Source organism: Neofelis nebulosa, chromosome 4 (genome assembly GCF_028018385.1).
Source record: "Neofelis nebulosa isolate mNeoNeb1 chromosome 4, mNeoNeb1.pri, whole genome shotgun sequence".
NCBI classification, from domain to species: domain Eukaryota; kingdom Metazoa; phylum Chordata; class Mammalia; order Carnivora; family Felidae; genus Neofelis; species Neofelis nebulosa.
In genome coordinates, this window is record NC_080785.1 from 16,046,262 (window position 1) to 16,061,928 (window position 15,667).

At 38.7% G+C, this 15,667-nt stretch overlaps 1 protein-coding gene across 2 annotated transcripts in view; it reads right to left on the minus strand.

The window, feature by feature from the left end:
* The window catches only part of TRIM24 (tripartite motif containing 24), a 129,298-nt gene that overhangs the window by 15,682 nt on the left and 97,949 nt on the right, over window positions 1-15,667 (minus strand). Inside the window, exons 8-10 of one of the 2 annotated variants that reach the window (XM_058724147.1) lie at window positions 15,522-15,639; window positions 12,702-12,868; window positions 7,463-7,636 (exon numbers count right to left, since the gene is read on the minus strand). In XM_058724147.1, coding sequence (XP_058580130.1) covers window positions 7,463-7,636; window positions 12,702-12,868; window positions 15,522-15,639 — 459 coding nt within the window. Of the gene's footprint in view, window positions 1-7,462; window positions 7,637-12,599; window positions 12,869-15,521; window positions 15,640-15,667 lie in introns of both variants that reach the window. The other variant, XM_058724146.1, reaches the window with a different exon arrangement.

Genomic DNA, 15,667 nt, shown 5'->3' on the forward strand with positions numbered 1-15,667 from the left:
CTCAACCAATTGAGACACCCAGGCGCCTGGGACCAGGAAACATTTTTTTTTTCCAATATATGAAATTTATTGTCAAATTGGTTTCCATACAACACCCAGTGCTCATCCTAAAAGGTGCCCTCCTCAATACCCATCACCCACCCTCTCCTCCTTCCCACCGCACATCAACCCTCAGTTTGTTCTCAGTTTTTAAGAGTCTCTTATGCCTTTGGCTCCCTCCCTCTCTAACCTCTTTTTTTTTTTTTTTTCCTTCCCCTCCCCCATGGGTTTCTGTTAAGTTTCTCAGGATCCACATAAGAGTGAAAACATATGGTATCTGTCTTTCTCTGTATGGCTTATTTCACATAGCATAACACTCTCCAGTTCCATCCACGTTGCTACAAAGAGCCATATTTCATTCTTTCTCATTGCCACATAGTATTCCATTGTGTATATAAACCACATCTTCTTTATCCATTCGTCAGTTGATGGACATTTAGGCTCTTTCCATAATTTGGCTATTGTTGAGAGTGCTGCTATAAACATTGGGGTACAAGTGCCCCTATGCATCAGTACTCCTGTATCCCTTGGGTAAATTCCTAGCAGTGCTCCTGCTGGGTCATAGGGTAGGTCTATTTTTAATTTTTTGAGGAACCTCCACACTGTTTTCCAGAGCGGCTGCACCAGTTTGCATTCCCACCAGCAGTGCAAGAGGGTTCCCGTTTCTCCACATCCTCTCCAGCATCTATAGTCTCCTGATTTGTTCATTTTGGCCACTCTGACTGGCGTGAGATCTGAGTGTGGTTTCGATTTGTATTTCCCTGATGAGGAGCGACACTGAGCATCTTTTCATGTGCCTGTTGGCCATCCGGATGTCTTCTTTAGAGAAGTGTCTATTCATGTTTTCTGCCCATTTCTTCATGGATTATTTGTTTTTCGGGTGTGGAGTTTGGTGAGCTCTTTATAGATTTTGGATACTAGCCCTTTGTATGATATGTCATTTGCAAATTCCTTTTCCCATTCTGTTGGTTGCCTTTTAGTTTTGGTGATTGTTTCCTTTGCTGTGCAGAAGCTTTTTATCTTCATAAGGTCCCAGTGGTTCATTTTTGCTTTTAATTCCCTTGCCTTTGGGGATGTGTCAAGTAAGAAATTGCTACGGCTGAGGTCAGAGAGGTCTTTTCCTGCTTTCTCCTCTAGGGTTTTGATGGTTTCCTGTCTCACATTCAGGTCCTTTATCCATTTTGAGTTTATTTTTGTGAATGGTGTGAGAAAGTGGTCTAGTTTCAACCTTCTGCATGTTGCTGTCCAGTTCTCCCAGAACCATTTGTTAAAGAGACTGTCTTTTTTCCATTGGATATTCTTTCCTGCTTTGTCAAAGATTAGTTGGCCACACGTTTGTGGCTCTAGTTCTGGGGTTTCTATTCTATTCCACTGGTCTATGTGTCTGTTTTTGTGCCAATACCATGCTGTCTTGATGATTACAGCTTTGTAGTAGAGGCTAAAGTCTGGGATTGTGATGCCTCCTGCTTTGGTCTTCTTCAAAATTACTTTGGCTATTCGGGGCCTTTTGTGGTTTCATATGAATTTTAGGATTGCTTGTTCTAGCTTTGAGAAGAATGCTGGTGCAATTTTGATTGATATTACATTGAATATGTAGATAGCTTTGGGTAGTATTGACATTTTGACAATATTTATTCTTCCAATCCATGAGCATGGAATGTTTTTCCATTTCTTTATGTCTTCTTCAACTTCCTTCATAAGCTTTCCATAGTTTTCAGCATACAGATCTTTTACATCTTTGGTTAGATTTATTCCTAGGTATTTTATGCTTCTTGGTGCAATTGTGAATGGGATTAGTTTCTTTATTTGTCTTTCTGTTGCTTCATTGTTAGTGTATAAGAATGCAACTGATTTCTGTACATTGATTTTGTATCCTGCGACGACTTTGCTCAATTCATGTATCAGTTCTAGCAGACTTTTGGTGGAGTCTATCGGGTTTTCCATGTATAATATCATGTCATCTGCAAAAAGTGAAAGCTTGACTTCATCTTTGCCAATTTTGATGCCTTTGATTTCCTTTTGTTGTCTGATTGCTGATGCTAGAACTTCCAACACTATGTTAAACAACAGTGGTGAGAGTGGACATCCCTGTCGTGTTCCTGATCTTAGGGAAAAAGCTCTCAGTTTTTCCCCATTGAGGATGATGTTAGCTGTGGGCTTTTCATAAATGGCTTTTATGATGTTTAAGTATGTTCCTTCTATCCCGACTTTCTCAAGGGTTTTTATTAAGAAAGGATGCTGAATTTTGTCAAATGCTTTTTCTGCATCGATTGACAGGATCATACGGTTCTTTTCTTTTCTTTTATTAATGTGATGTATCATGTTGATTGATTTGTGAATGTTGAACCAGCCCTGCATCCCAGGGATGAATCCCGCTTGATCATGGGGAATAATTTTTTTTATATGCTGTTGAATTCGATTTGCTAGTATCTTGTTGAGAATTTTTGCATCCATATTCATCAGGGATATTGGCCTGTAGTTCTCTTTTTTTACTGGGTCTCTGGTTTAGGAATCAAAGTATTACTGGCTTCATAGAATGAGTCTGGAAGTATTCCTTCCCTTTCTATTTTTTGGAATGGCTTGAGAAGGATAGGTATTATCTCTGCTTTAAACGTCTGGTAGAACTCCCCTGGGAAGCCATCTGGTCCTGGACTCTTATTTGTTGGGAGATTTTTGATAACTGATTCAATTTCCTCTCTGCTTATAGGTCTGTTCAAGCTTTCTATTTCCTCCTGATTGAGTTTTGGAAGTGTGTGGTTGTTTAGGAATTTGTCCATTTCTTCCAAGTTTTCCAGTTTGTTGGCATATAATTTATCATAGTATTCCCTGATAATTGCTTGTATCTCTGAGGGATTGGTTGTAATAATTCCATTTTCATTCATGATTTTATCTATTTGGGTCATCTCCCTTTTCTTTTTGAGAAGCCTGGCTAGAGCTTTATCGATTTTGTTTATTTTTTCAAAAAACCAACTCTTGGTTTCATTGATCTACTCTAGTTTTTTTAGATTCTATATTGTTTATTTCTGCTCTGATCTTTATTATTTCTTTTCTTCTGCTGGGTTTAGGGTGTCTTTGCTGTCCTGCTTCTATTTCCTTTAGGTGTGCTGTTGGATTTTGTATTTGGGATTTTTCTTGTTTCTTGAGATAGGCCTGGATTGCAATGTATTTTCCTCTCAGGACTGCCTTCTCTGCATCCCAAAGCATTTAGATTGTTGTATTTTCATTTTCGTTTGTTTCCATATATTTTTAAATTTCTTCCCTAATTGCCTGGTTGACCCATTCATTCGTTAGTAGGGTGTTCTTTAACCTCCATGCCTTTGGAGGTTTTCCAGACTTTTTCCTGTGGTTGATTTCAAGCTTCATAGCATTGTGGTCTGAAAGTATGCATGGTATGATCTCAATTCTTGTATACTTATGAAGGGCTGTTTTGTGACCCAGTATGTGATCTATCTTGGAGAATGTTCCATGTGCACTCGAGAAGAAAGTATATTCTGTTGCTTTGGGATGCAGAGTTCTAAATATATCTGGCAAGTCCATCTGATCCAACGTATCATTCAGGGCCCTTGTTTCTTATTGACCGTGTGTCTAGATGATCTATCCATTGTTCTAAGTGGGGTATTAAAGTCCCCTGCAATTACCACATTCTTATCGATAAGGTTGCTTATGTTTGTGAGTAATTGTTTTATATATTTGGGGGCTTCCATATTCGGTGCATAGACATTTATTATTGTTAGCTCTTCCTGATGGATAGACCCCGTAATTATTATTAATGCCCTTCTTCATCTCTTGTTACAGCCTTTAATTTAACGTCTAGTTTGTCTGATATAAGTATGGCTACTCCAGCTCTCTTTTGACTTCCAGTAGCATGATAAATAGTTCTCCATCCCCTCACTTTCAATCTGAAGGTGTCCTCAGGTCTAAAATGAGTCTCTTGTAGTCAGCAAATAGATGGGTCTTGTTTTTTTTTTTATCCATTCTGATACCTATGTCTTTTTGTTGGCGCATTTAGTCCGTTTATGTTCAGTGTTATTATAGAAAGATATGGGTTTAGAGTCATTGTCATGTCTGTAGGTTTCATGCTTGTAGCAGTGTCTCTGGTACTTTGTCTCACAGGATCCCCCTTAGGATCTCTTGTATGCCTGGTTTAGTGGTGATGAATTCCTTCAGTTTTTGTTTGTTTGGGAAGACCTTTATCTCTCCTTCTATTCTAAATGACAGACTTGCTGGATAAAGGATTCTCGGCTGCCTATTTTTTTTTCTGTTCATCGCATTGAAGATTTCTTGCCATTCCTTTCCAGCCTGCCAAATTTCAGTAGAGAGATCCGTCACTAGTCTTATTGGTCTCCCTTTATATGTGAGGGCACGTTTATCTCTAGCTGCTTTCAGAATTTTCTCTTTATCCTTGTATTTTGCCAGTTTCACTATCATAACGTTGTGCAGAAGATCGATTCAAGTTATGTCTGAAGGGAGTTCTCTGTGCCACTTGGATTTCAATGCCTTTTTCCTTCCCCAGATCCGGGAAGTTCTCAGCTATTATTTCTTCAAGTACACCTTCAGCACCTTTCCCTCTCTCTTCCTCCTCTGGAATACCAATTATGCTATATTATTTCTCTTTAGTGCATCACTTAGTTCTCTAATTTTCCCCTCATACTCCTGGATTTTTTTGTCTCTCTTTTTCACAGCTTCTTCTTTTTCCATAATTTTATCTCCTAGTTCACCGATTCTCTCCTCTGCCTCTTCAATCCGAGCTGTGGTCGTCTCCATTTTATTTTGCAGCTCATTTATAGCATTTTTTAGCTCCTCAAGGCTGTTCCTTAGTCCCTTGATCTCTGTAGCAATAGAGTCTCTGCTGTCCTCTATACTGTTTTCAAGCCCAGCGATTAATTTTACAACTATTATTCTAAATTCACTTTCCGTTATATTGTTTAAATCGTTTTTGATCAGTTCGTTAGCTGTTGCTATTTCCTGGAGATTCTTTTTGAGGGGAATTCTTCCATTTTGTCATTTTGGATAGTCCCTGGAATGGTGCGGGACTGCAGGGCACTTCCCCTGTGCTGTCTTGAATAACTTGCGTTGGTGGGTGGGGCCACAGTCAGACTGGTGTGTACCTCCTCTTCCCCTCTCCTAGGGGCAGGATTCACTATGGGGTGGCGTGGCCCATCTGGGCTACTTGCACACTGCCAGGCTTGTGGTGCTGGGGGTCTGGCGTATTAGCTGGGGTGGGTAGGCAAGGTGCACAGGGCGGGAGGGGCAGGCTCAGTTTGCTTTTCCTTTGGTGATCCGATTCAGGAGGGGCCCTGCAGCATCGGGAGTGAGTCAGACCCGCTGCTGGAGGGACGGATCCACAGAAGCACAGCCTTGGGTGTTTGCGCAGTGCAAGCAAGTTCCCTGACAGGAACTGCTTCCCTTTGGGATTTTGGCTGGGGGATGGGCAAGGGAGATGGCGTTGGCGAGCGCCTTTGTTCCCCTCCAAGCTGAGCTCTGTCATCTGGGGTTCAACAACTCTCCCTCCCGTTGTCCTCCAGCCCTCCTGCTCTCCGAGCAGAGCTGTTAGCTTATAACCTTCCAGATGTTAAGTCCCGCTTGCTGTCAGAACACACTCCGTCCGGCCCCTCTGCTTTTCCAAGCCAGACTTGGGGGCTCTGCTTTGCCGGCGGGCTGCCCCTGGCTCCCTCCCGCTGGTCCGTGTAGCACACACTGCCTCTCCACCTTTCCTACCCTCTTCCGTGGGCCTCTTGTCTGCACTTGGCTCCAGAGAATCCGTTCTGCTAGTCTTCTGGTGGTTTCCTGGGTTATTTAGGCAGGTGTAGGTGGAACCTAAGTGATCAGCAGGAGGTGGTGAGCCCAGCGTCCTCCTACGTCGCCATCTTCCCTAACCTCTTCTCCAGGAAACATTTTAAAAACATCCTTAGAGTGTATATCTACACATTAAAAATGACAACTGGAGAAGACGGGCAGGGCGCCTGGTAGCTTAGTTGGTTAAGTGTCCGACTTTGGCTCAGGTCATGATCTCATGGTTTGTGGGTCAAGCCCCACATCAGGGTCTGTGCTGACAGCTCAGAGCCTGGAGCCTGCTTCAGATTCTGTGTCTCCCTCTCTCTCTGCCCCTCCCCTCCTTGCTCTCTGTCCATCTCTCTTTCAAGAATAAAAAAACATTAAAAAAAAAATTAAATAAAAAAAAAACAACTGGGGAAGAGGGAAGGTACACGTTTGTGCACACAGAATGTGCTAGGTGCTTCTGTACACATTAGCAGTCTCAGCACAACTCTGCAAGGGATTCAATATATAGCTGGGGCAAATGACATTTAAAAGATTAAACTTGCACAAGGTCACAAAACTCTTAGGAAAGTAAACAGGACTTAAGGCTACAATGCAGCTTGGGTCCTTTTCACCTCTCTCTACCAATGAAGCAGAGAAAGAAATGACTTATTTAAAAGCGTTTTTATTAAAATATTATGAAAATTCTGTGCTATTAAAGCAAAGCTAAACTAATTATAACCACACACAAACACACAGCACATGTACTTTTTGAATAGAATTTTCATATCATTTGATTAAACGAATGTCAGAGAATTATAGAAACCACATCATATTCCTTATTTTGGTCTTGGCAAAAATATGAAACTGAAATCAGCCTACAAGTATTAAGCTGGAAACAGTGTTGACACAAGTGCTTGAAGACAGAGAACTTTGATAAATATAACAAAAGAGTGTCTTATCTAGAAAATATTTTTACCTGAAGACCTTAAGAATATAAATATTAAATCCTATTGGATTTAATATAGAACCTTAAAACATTCAATTTCATCAGATGTATTGGTACTCCATATTAAAACTATCAGTTTCTTTCTAAGTCTCCTTCAAACGATTTAAAGATTTCTCTTTTGCAGAATATAACCTGTATTTGTTAGAATTCTTCTGTCTTATCTCGCGGTCCGTGAGTTCGAGCCCCGCGTCAGGCTCTGGGCTGATGGCTCGGAGCCTGGAGCCTGTTTCCGATTCTGTGTCTCCCTCTCTCTCTGCCCCTCCCCCGTTCATGCTCATTCTCTCTCTGTCCCAAAAATAAATAAAAAACGTTGAAAAAAAAAAATTAAAAAAAAAAAAAAAAAAAAAAGAATTCTTCTGTCTTAGTAAATGTAATGAACTCAGCTAAAAGCTGCACCTATGAGTATTGCCAAAAGTCATACCTACGACTCACTGATTATTCTGGGCCTTTAATCCAACTTAAGTGGATTTCTCTTGTTAATTATAAATCAGGACCCATTCTCTTAGCTTTGTCTCTATGTCTGTAATAAACTTGGTAACTCACATTTATTAAAAACAAAAAAACTTGCTCTTCATAACCATTGCTTTATTTATAAATTCAACATGATCTGAAAGCAGAGAAGCAGAACAAGAAGCTGAAGAGAGTAAATACATATACCTGTTTTATAGCTTGTTGAGCCAAAAAAGCCATCTGTAGCGGGTTGGGCTTTATTGCTTGTCGCGGCATGTTCTGGTTCGGTGGGTATCTTAGCTGTTGAGGATGTGGAGGAAGAACTGGTCCATTGGGTTTGGGGCTGTGATTTTGGAAATTTATCAAACGTGGAGGGGGTTGCTGGAAAAAAGAAATTAAACCATTTTAGTGACGGTCATCTCCTGAAAGACAAATTACAGAGAAGTCTGTAACTTTCAAAGAAAGACAGCAACTCTGTCACAGACAAACAACTTATTAATACTACAACAAGGGTGTGGGGGAAGGAGGCAGCCTTCCAGAATGTGTAAAGCTATGTGAAAAGGGGTTTCATTAGGAAAGAGCTGTGGGACAGGGGTTTCCAACTTTAAGTAGGTTATAATAGGACTGGATGTAGGCCATGTTAGGAAGTAGGGAAAATTTGTGTTAAGTATCCTTCTAAGTCCCTGATTTGCCCTCTTCAGACATCCTAAAATAATATGGTGGTTGAATACTAATCGCTAACATTTACTGAGCAGTCGTTACATGCCAGGCACTGCTTTCAGAGATTTCTATGAGAGAACTCATTTAATCTTCACAACACTCTTATGAGGTAGGGACTCTTTATTTTACAGAAAAGGAAATCAGGGTATAGAGAATTTAAATAACCTATCCAAGATTAACAAAGTTAGTAAAAGATGAAGCTGGAACTTGAACTTAAGCACTCTAGCTCCAAACTCTTAACTGACAAATCATGAATAGTGAAAACTGTTAATATTTGAAAACTGGGACACCTGGGTGGCTCAGTCAGTTAAGGGTCCAACTTTGGCTCAGGTCATGATCTCACGTTTTGTGGGTGTGAGCCCCGTGTCGGGCTCTGTGCTGACCGCTCAGAGCCTAGAGCCTGCTTCAGATTCTATGTCTCTCTCTCTCTCTCTCTCTCTCTCTGTCTCCCTGCCCCTCCCTTGCTCACACTCTGTCTCTAAAATAAACATTAAAAAAAAAAAAAAAAAAGGAATTAGTGAGTTTTAGATCTGAGGTCAAACCATATGCCATGCATTGTGATTACCATTTTACATGTGTTACTTCATTATGTCATTTGTAAAATGAGGACACCGAACATTAGAAAGCTTACGTAGCTTGAAAAAGGTCACATGGCTAGTGAAAGGTGGTGCTAGAGCTTTGATCCAAATCTAGTCTGCCTCATCATTACCAAAATGCGTTCTGGTATTTAGCTGGGGGTTGATTAAGGTACAGATGAGAGGATGAAATTTCCCTAAAAGAAAATAGATTTCAAGTGGAAACCCTCCAAGGACAACACTAGTTGGTTACAGGACAGGGCAAGGGCTGGGAAGACAAGCCTACTTTGTGCATAAATGCTAGCCTTGGAAATTGAGATCTGTGTTCTAGAAAAAGGTAACCTTATATGCCAGTCTTTGTTTCATCATGAACCAATCCTACAGTTGGCAACTTATTGCGAAGCAAATACTTATTTTTTAGGCGCTCTAAACTGTGAAGGAAGACAGCTATAAAGTGTAGCCCTGCCTTCTTTTTTAGCTTTTACTCTCTCATTTTTTTGAATTTACTCTCCTTGCATGGGTAAACTGCTTCTCTCTCCCCTGTCTTACAAATTAGTTGGCACTGGGTTCACCCTCAGTAACTCTCAAGAGTAGCCAGCAATTACACACCCAAGAAAAACAGATTTAGATACTGTTTCACCACCAAGGGAAATTCTGTGGGTGAAGAAGAGAAAAATATTAGAGAAAATATCAGAACTGTACAGAAGCATACGCCTGAAGCCATAGCAATTCTTTCTAATTCTTAAAGTTTTGTAGGGGCGCCTGGGTGGCTCAGTCGGTTAAGCGTCCGACTTCGGCTCAGGTCATGATCTCGCGGTCTGTGAGTTCGAGCCCCGTGTCGGGCTCTGTGCTGGCAGCTCAGAGCCTGGAGCCTGTTTCAGATTCTGTGTCTCCCTCTCTCTCTGCCCCTCCCCTGTTCGTGCTCTGTCTCTCTCTGTCTCAAAAATAAATAAACGTTAAAAAAAAATTAAAAAAAAAAAAAGTTTTGTGACTTGAAGGGTTTTATCTCAGAGAATCGCAAACAGAAAACAGTTGGGCGATTACAGTGGAAATAGTACAAAACTTCTAAATTTATCTAAGAGATAATTTTTTATAAAGTGGAAAAGCACCTAAAATGGTCCTTAAGGAGAATAAAGGTAATCCTCGAAGTCCTTTGCTGCCCTACTCTCACAGTCCCAGCAAGAATGAGGTTTATATATTGATACAGTCAAGAAATGACACTTGATGTCAGAGTAATGTACCCTGTGAGAAATCAGTGTGGGAATGGATGTCGACCCTACCATCAAGGAGCTCACAGTTTGGTAAGACGTGAGGGTTTTTTCCCCCCTCTCCTAAACAGTTACAGTTGACTGCATTAGACAGGGAAGGCAACTTCGAAGAATAAGATTAGGAACTAGTTCTGAGCATAAAAGAAAAAGCAAAACCAGTGGTACTTTAATTAAATGGAATCACCTAATTTGCAAGAAAGATACAGAAGGAAAAAACAGAACAGAGAAATAATTGAGCACTTTAGCAAACTAACGTATAATCATCGTTACCCTCATCTGCACTCTAAGTACCTTCATTATTATAGGGTTTGACTGTATTCTAGGTCAGTAGTTCCCAACTGTGCATAACCATGAAGGATAGCAGATGTCCTTCTAACTCTTCAGGAAAATGAATGTTTACATATGAATGAGAGCATCTCCACAGCAATAAATCTGACTCAGGAGTAAGAGCCATTGCTGTGAATTATGTATTCAATAACATACGTGACCACACTCAACAAACTGTGATCTGTCCACTGGAGTATAAAAAGATATACTGTATATTGCTAAATAAACAGAGATACACAGTCTATCAAGTTTGTACCACTTGGTCATAGAAGTGTGTATCCTATGTCTGTATCACCCAACTCTTTAACCACACAGATTATGTGGTTAATATTCAGAGGAAGAAGAAATAAGGAACTCTCATGCAAGCAATTTTTTAGAAGTAGTCCTTCAAATTTACCTGGGTCCTACAGACAGATGCAGAGTACGATCTGAACATGTCCACAAAGCCAGAGGCACACACGCACCTCCTCTTAGGCAGACATTTCCCTACGCTTTACATGTAAATAAACTGGTAGAAAATGAAGTCTACAGCTGAGCAGGGCAAGCTTATGGAGGAGGAGAAACTGATGACTGAAAAATATATGAGTATTTGACAGAGAACACATAAAAATGAGGGGTGAGAAGACAGAAAAACAACAGTGTGTGAGGTTATCTTATTTCTAAGTGGGAAAATTAGGTCACATAATAGAGATTGTGCATTATATAGATTATACAGCAGTAAATCCTAGAGAGGAAAAATAAGATCAAATGCAAATTTGAGATACGTAGGCTAAATAAAGGCTCAGAGGTCACTTCTGTTTTGTCGCTGCTTAAATAATGAGTGACCAAGTCACACAGTATCTACTAACTGCTCAGTTCCTCACTTCTTAGTGAAAAGATAATTAACACAAATAAGGGATTTATCCTTTTTTTTTTTGCTTTAATAAACTATTAAATAAAAATCACTTTTCTATCTCCCACTTAAGATAAATATTAATCATGCAAATGCTTAGCACTAAGCGCTCAACCCTCTTCTCTTCACATTTATCTTTAGAAATATTTTGGTACTCTTTGAAGTCTACCTGCAATATGTCGCTCTGCAGAGATAATGACAAAATTACTCAGTTTTCTTAAAATTCCAACTCTACCAGTTGAAACTCTTGGTATCTACAGTGCACAACTCTCTTCTCACAGAGCACTCACCAAAGACTTCTTAAATTCTTTGTTAATTACTTCTGTGAACATGTGGGTTAAAGTAAAGTTCTAGAGGAATAATCAATTTGGCATATTAAGTTAGGCATTTTAATATACCCCTGGATTTGACAAGCCTTCTTAATCAAATTATTAGAAAGCCATAAACCTCAAATAAATCAACTCAGGCCTTCACAGAAGCAATTTAACAAAATCACGATCTACATATGCCTACAACTTTCTTCAGGGTTGAAATAAGAGCCCTATGAAGACCAATTCTATGTTTTGCAAAATTGCTACAAAAAAATTATCATGCCATTTAAAATTGCTTTTTCATGAAGAACCACATTATATATTCCTCTTAGTGCTTGTAAAATACTAGTAAAAAGTTTTTTCTCTGATTAACTGGCATTTTTCCTTTTTACCAAATAATATAGATATTATGCCTGTTTCTCATTTTCTTGGGTTGAGAAAAAATTCTGAGCTAAGTCTTGTTCTCAAGTAGTTCTTCACACTTTGATACTTATTAAACCATGTTCTACTTCATTTGTGTCATTACTGTTTCATTACTTCAAATGCTTCTCCGAAATAGGAAGAGTACATATTAATAAATGTAACTGTCAATAACAATTTGTATGATTTGATTAGACCTTATATTCCTTAGTAAACTTATTACGTATGCCCAGATCTAACTTGAGCAGGACGGTTAAACTACTTAACAGAGTGCATAAACTTCTTATCTTGAAAAACTGACTTAAAAGTAAATGGAATACTTCATATCTAGTAAGAATAAGAATGGTTCATGGAGTATCTGCTCAGAAATAAAGTTTGAAAAAGGTAGTTTTCTAAGGAACCATTCCACCCCAGTTTTCTATTTGACCCTAGTTTCTAGGATGCAGTGTGGTTTTTCTAAAACACTGCATCCCCACAAAGAACAGAAAACTGAAGTATTAGTCATTCTGAAGCACTAATACAGGAATTATGAGTTACAGATTTACAAATTTCCTCATCAGTCATAGGCATGGGTTATTTAGGAATGCAATCATTTATCCTGTTATAATTTGAAGAGTAGATGAAAACAGATGTACCAGCTAAATAAACCATTAATTCCTTTTTGAGAAGGACTAAAAACTAGAAGCTAAATCAAGGATACTTAATGTGATAAATTTTTAACAATTCATATATGTAAATCACAAATGACAGATGTCTTGGTTATTTTAAGAGATGTTGAATACAATTGTACTATCATTATCTAAGTTAGGACAGGCCTGCTTCCAAATTTACCTGATGAGAGATGGAAGGTTGCTGGATGGGCCCCTGCATTCTAGGGTTTGGTAAACCCACAGGTGCTGGCCTCCGTTGCACCTGTTGCCTCTGAGCCATTACCTGTTGCTGCATATGCTGGAGTCGTAATTGAGCTAGGCTGATCTGTGTTGGAAACTTGGATAACTGGTTTGAAGATAAACCACCTGGTGGCTGTGAATTCTGTTCCACGACAGGATTCTGCTTAGGCATTTGTGGCTGACTCTCTTTATCTTCAATTACTAAAGAACCTAATTAAAGAGAAAAAGTTAAGTTCTAAAGTTTTTCTGAAAGTGAAATAGCATATTTCATAAGGCTCTTTTTGCTGAACTTCAAATTGCCAAGAAACTTTTTCATCTCAGGAACGCTTTACACTCTTACAAATCAAAGGTCACAAAGAGCTTTTGTTTACGTAAGTTCTATCTATCAAATTTTCACATTTTAGAAACTATTAAAAACATTTTTTAGTTATTAACTCATTTAAAAATAACAAGCCCACAGTAACACATTTTTATGAAAAAATAACTTCACAAAAATTAATGAAGATTTACATTGTTTTAAGTTTTAAAAATCTTCACATGTCTGGCCTAAGAGCTGAACTCTCCAATTTGTTTCTGTATTGTCTGTCATTATATGTTGTTTGGGTTGAAATTTATGAAGAAAATCCAGCCACACATAGACGTGTAGTTGGGAAAAGTCCCATAAAGGAGTCTCATACAATATTTTGAGAACTGCTCTTTATATCAAAATAAAACAAGTCAATCTGACGTTGGTTCTAAAAATCCCACAATGTATTTGATTCTTTAGAATGAACAATTTGTAATCTCTCAAGTTCCTTATACCTTCACGGCTCATACTACGTCAGCTCTCTGACAGAGAATACTGTGGCTCACAACTACACTTTTAGAATTTAAAGGTGCCTCTAGTAGGTCTGATTACAGCATAAGGCAAAGCTTGACTTCTTCAACAGACTCAATTTCTGATTTATTAAGCATAAACATCCTAAAAAAATATGGTCATCATTCATTAAATACTCACTGCATGTTAGGTAATGTGATAGTAGGTCTATGTATATTCTTGATAAAGTCCTTTTTATAGATAAGGGATCTAAGGCTCAGAGAGATTGAGTAAATTACCCAAACTCACCGAGACATTAATTGAATGTTGACATAGATCAATATTTTCCCTATGTACTCTTCTAGAAGACATTTCTCAGAAGCCACGGATAACACCAAGTCTGGGAAACTTGAATCCTTCTTAGAATATTTAAAATGTAAATCTCATTGTAAATGGTAATTTACACAGCTGTAAGTGATGGCTCTGACAAGTCTTACCGTAAAGGATATTGTTTAACCTTATTATAGGAATTTCACAAATAGAAGATGCTGTTTTTATTTTGTTTTTGCTGATGCAGACATACCTAAAACTATATACATTTATGTATATAGTTACACATTTTACTTATGTCTACATCACGAGGTTTATGCTGTAAGTTATATGCTTGTAATTACATGTATTTCTATACTTGTGTAGATATATAACTTGTGATTCATAACTTCTGTATAGCTGAATCTGTGGTGGTTTGGTGAGGTAGGTAAGAGATAGTTACTTAGAAACACACTTTGTATTAAGATGCTTTTTAGTAAGACAGGTCAGAGTGTGTGTGATTCCAGCTGCCTGCTACCTATCAATAAATACATTGCTGCATGCACTTCAAAACTGAGCTACAGGGGTTAACTTATCACTATCCTTTTTGTTCTTTTGTATGGATGCGATCTGTGTAAGCTTATTGCTTCCTTTCTTGATGTGTTAAGAGAGCACTGGCTCTCTCCAGCCATTTCTTCCTTTCCTACCTAGAATCGAGCTGAGGGTATGAGAGACCAAACATCTTTGATGATTTTGAAACATAGTCTGTGAGCCCAAAAAACTGTCATCAAAGGGAATATACTGATGGCTGATGAAGAATGTACAGGGAATTCTTAAATTTCTGTTTCTATAGTTTCCATGTGAGAAATTAAGAAGAAAGGCAAAAAGTGAAGACTTTTTCTACTATTTGAGTTCCTAATCTTACCAAAATGACAGTCTCCCTCTGTGATAATTTGGTGGGCTCTAATACTAAAAACTGGGGCACTTTTCTGTGTGCATGTTACGTTTCAATTAGGAAGTTTAAAAATACAGTTATTTCAGGGCGCCTGGGTGGCTCAGTGAGTTGAGCGACTGACTTCGGTTCAGGTCATGATCTCAAAGCTCATGAGTTCGAGCCCCGTGTCGGGCTCTGTGCTGACAGCTCGGAGCCTGGAGCCTGCTTCGGCTTCTGTGTCTCCCTCTCTCTCTCTGCCCCTCCCCCCTCGCGTTCTGTCTCTGTCTCTCTCAAAAATAAATAAACATTAAAAAACAACGTAAAAAAAAATATACAGTTATTATATAAAAGGTGGAATAAAAGATGAGAAGTCTTTCCTAGCAAGATCAAGCAAATGAACCTTTAGGTGCTCCATGACTGGGTATAAGAAGTAAACCAATATGAGAAATACTATTTTAACAGAACACATTCCACATAACAAAAATCCTGTATCAATGGCAGTTATGAGTCAAAAGTTTTATTACCCCATTGTGATAAATCTATAGTTAACAGTAAAAGCAATATTCTATGGAAAAAAGAACTTCTAAATTCCCAAGTCTAGACATCCTGTGAGTCAACATTAAGGATGTTTCATATTATCCATTTATTTACATATGTGTATTTATACTCAGGCATGTGTTACACAGATACACACATTAATAAAATACTGGCAAAAATTCCATGTCTTTAAAATAAGGTAATAAAAACACTTTGATAGCATTATCATAATCATTAAGAGCTCCAGAAACAAATGGCACTTTGAGGAAACGGACATAATGGCCTACCTAAATTGATAATATTTTGAGCCCAGAAACTAGGATCACAGTGAAACTGGATGGTATTGTTGGTCACTGGGGAAGCATCACACCTTGCTCGAAGGAGGTGCCGTAACCGGTATGTAATCTAGGAGAAAGGAGAGACAACTAAACAT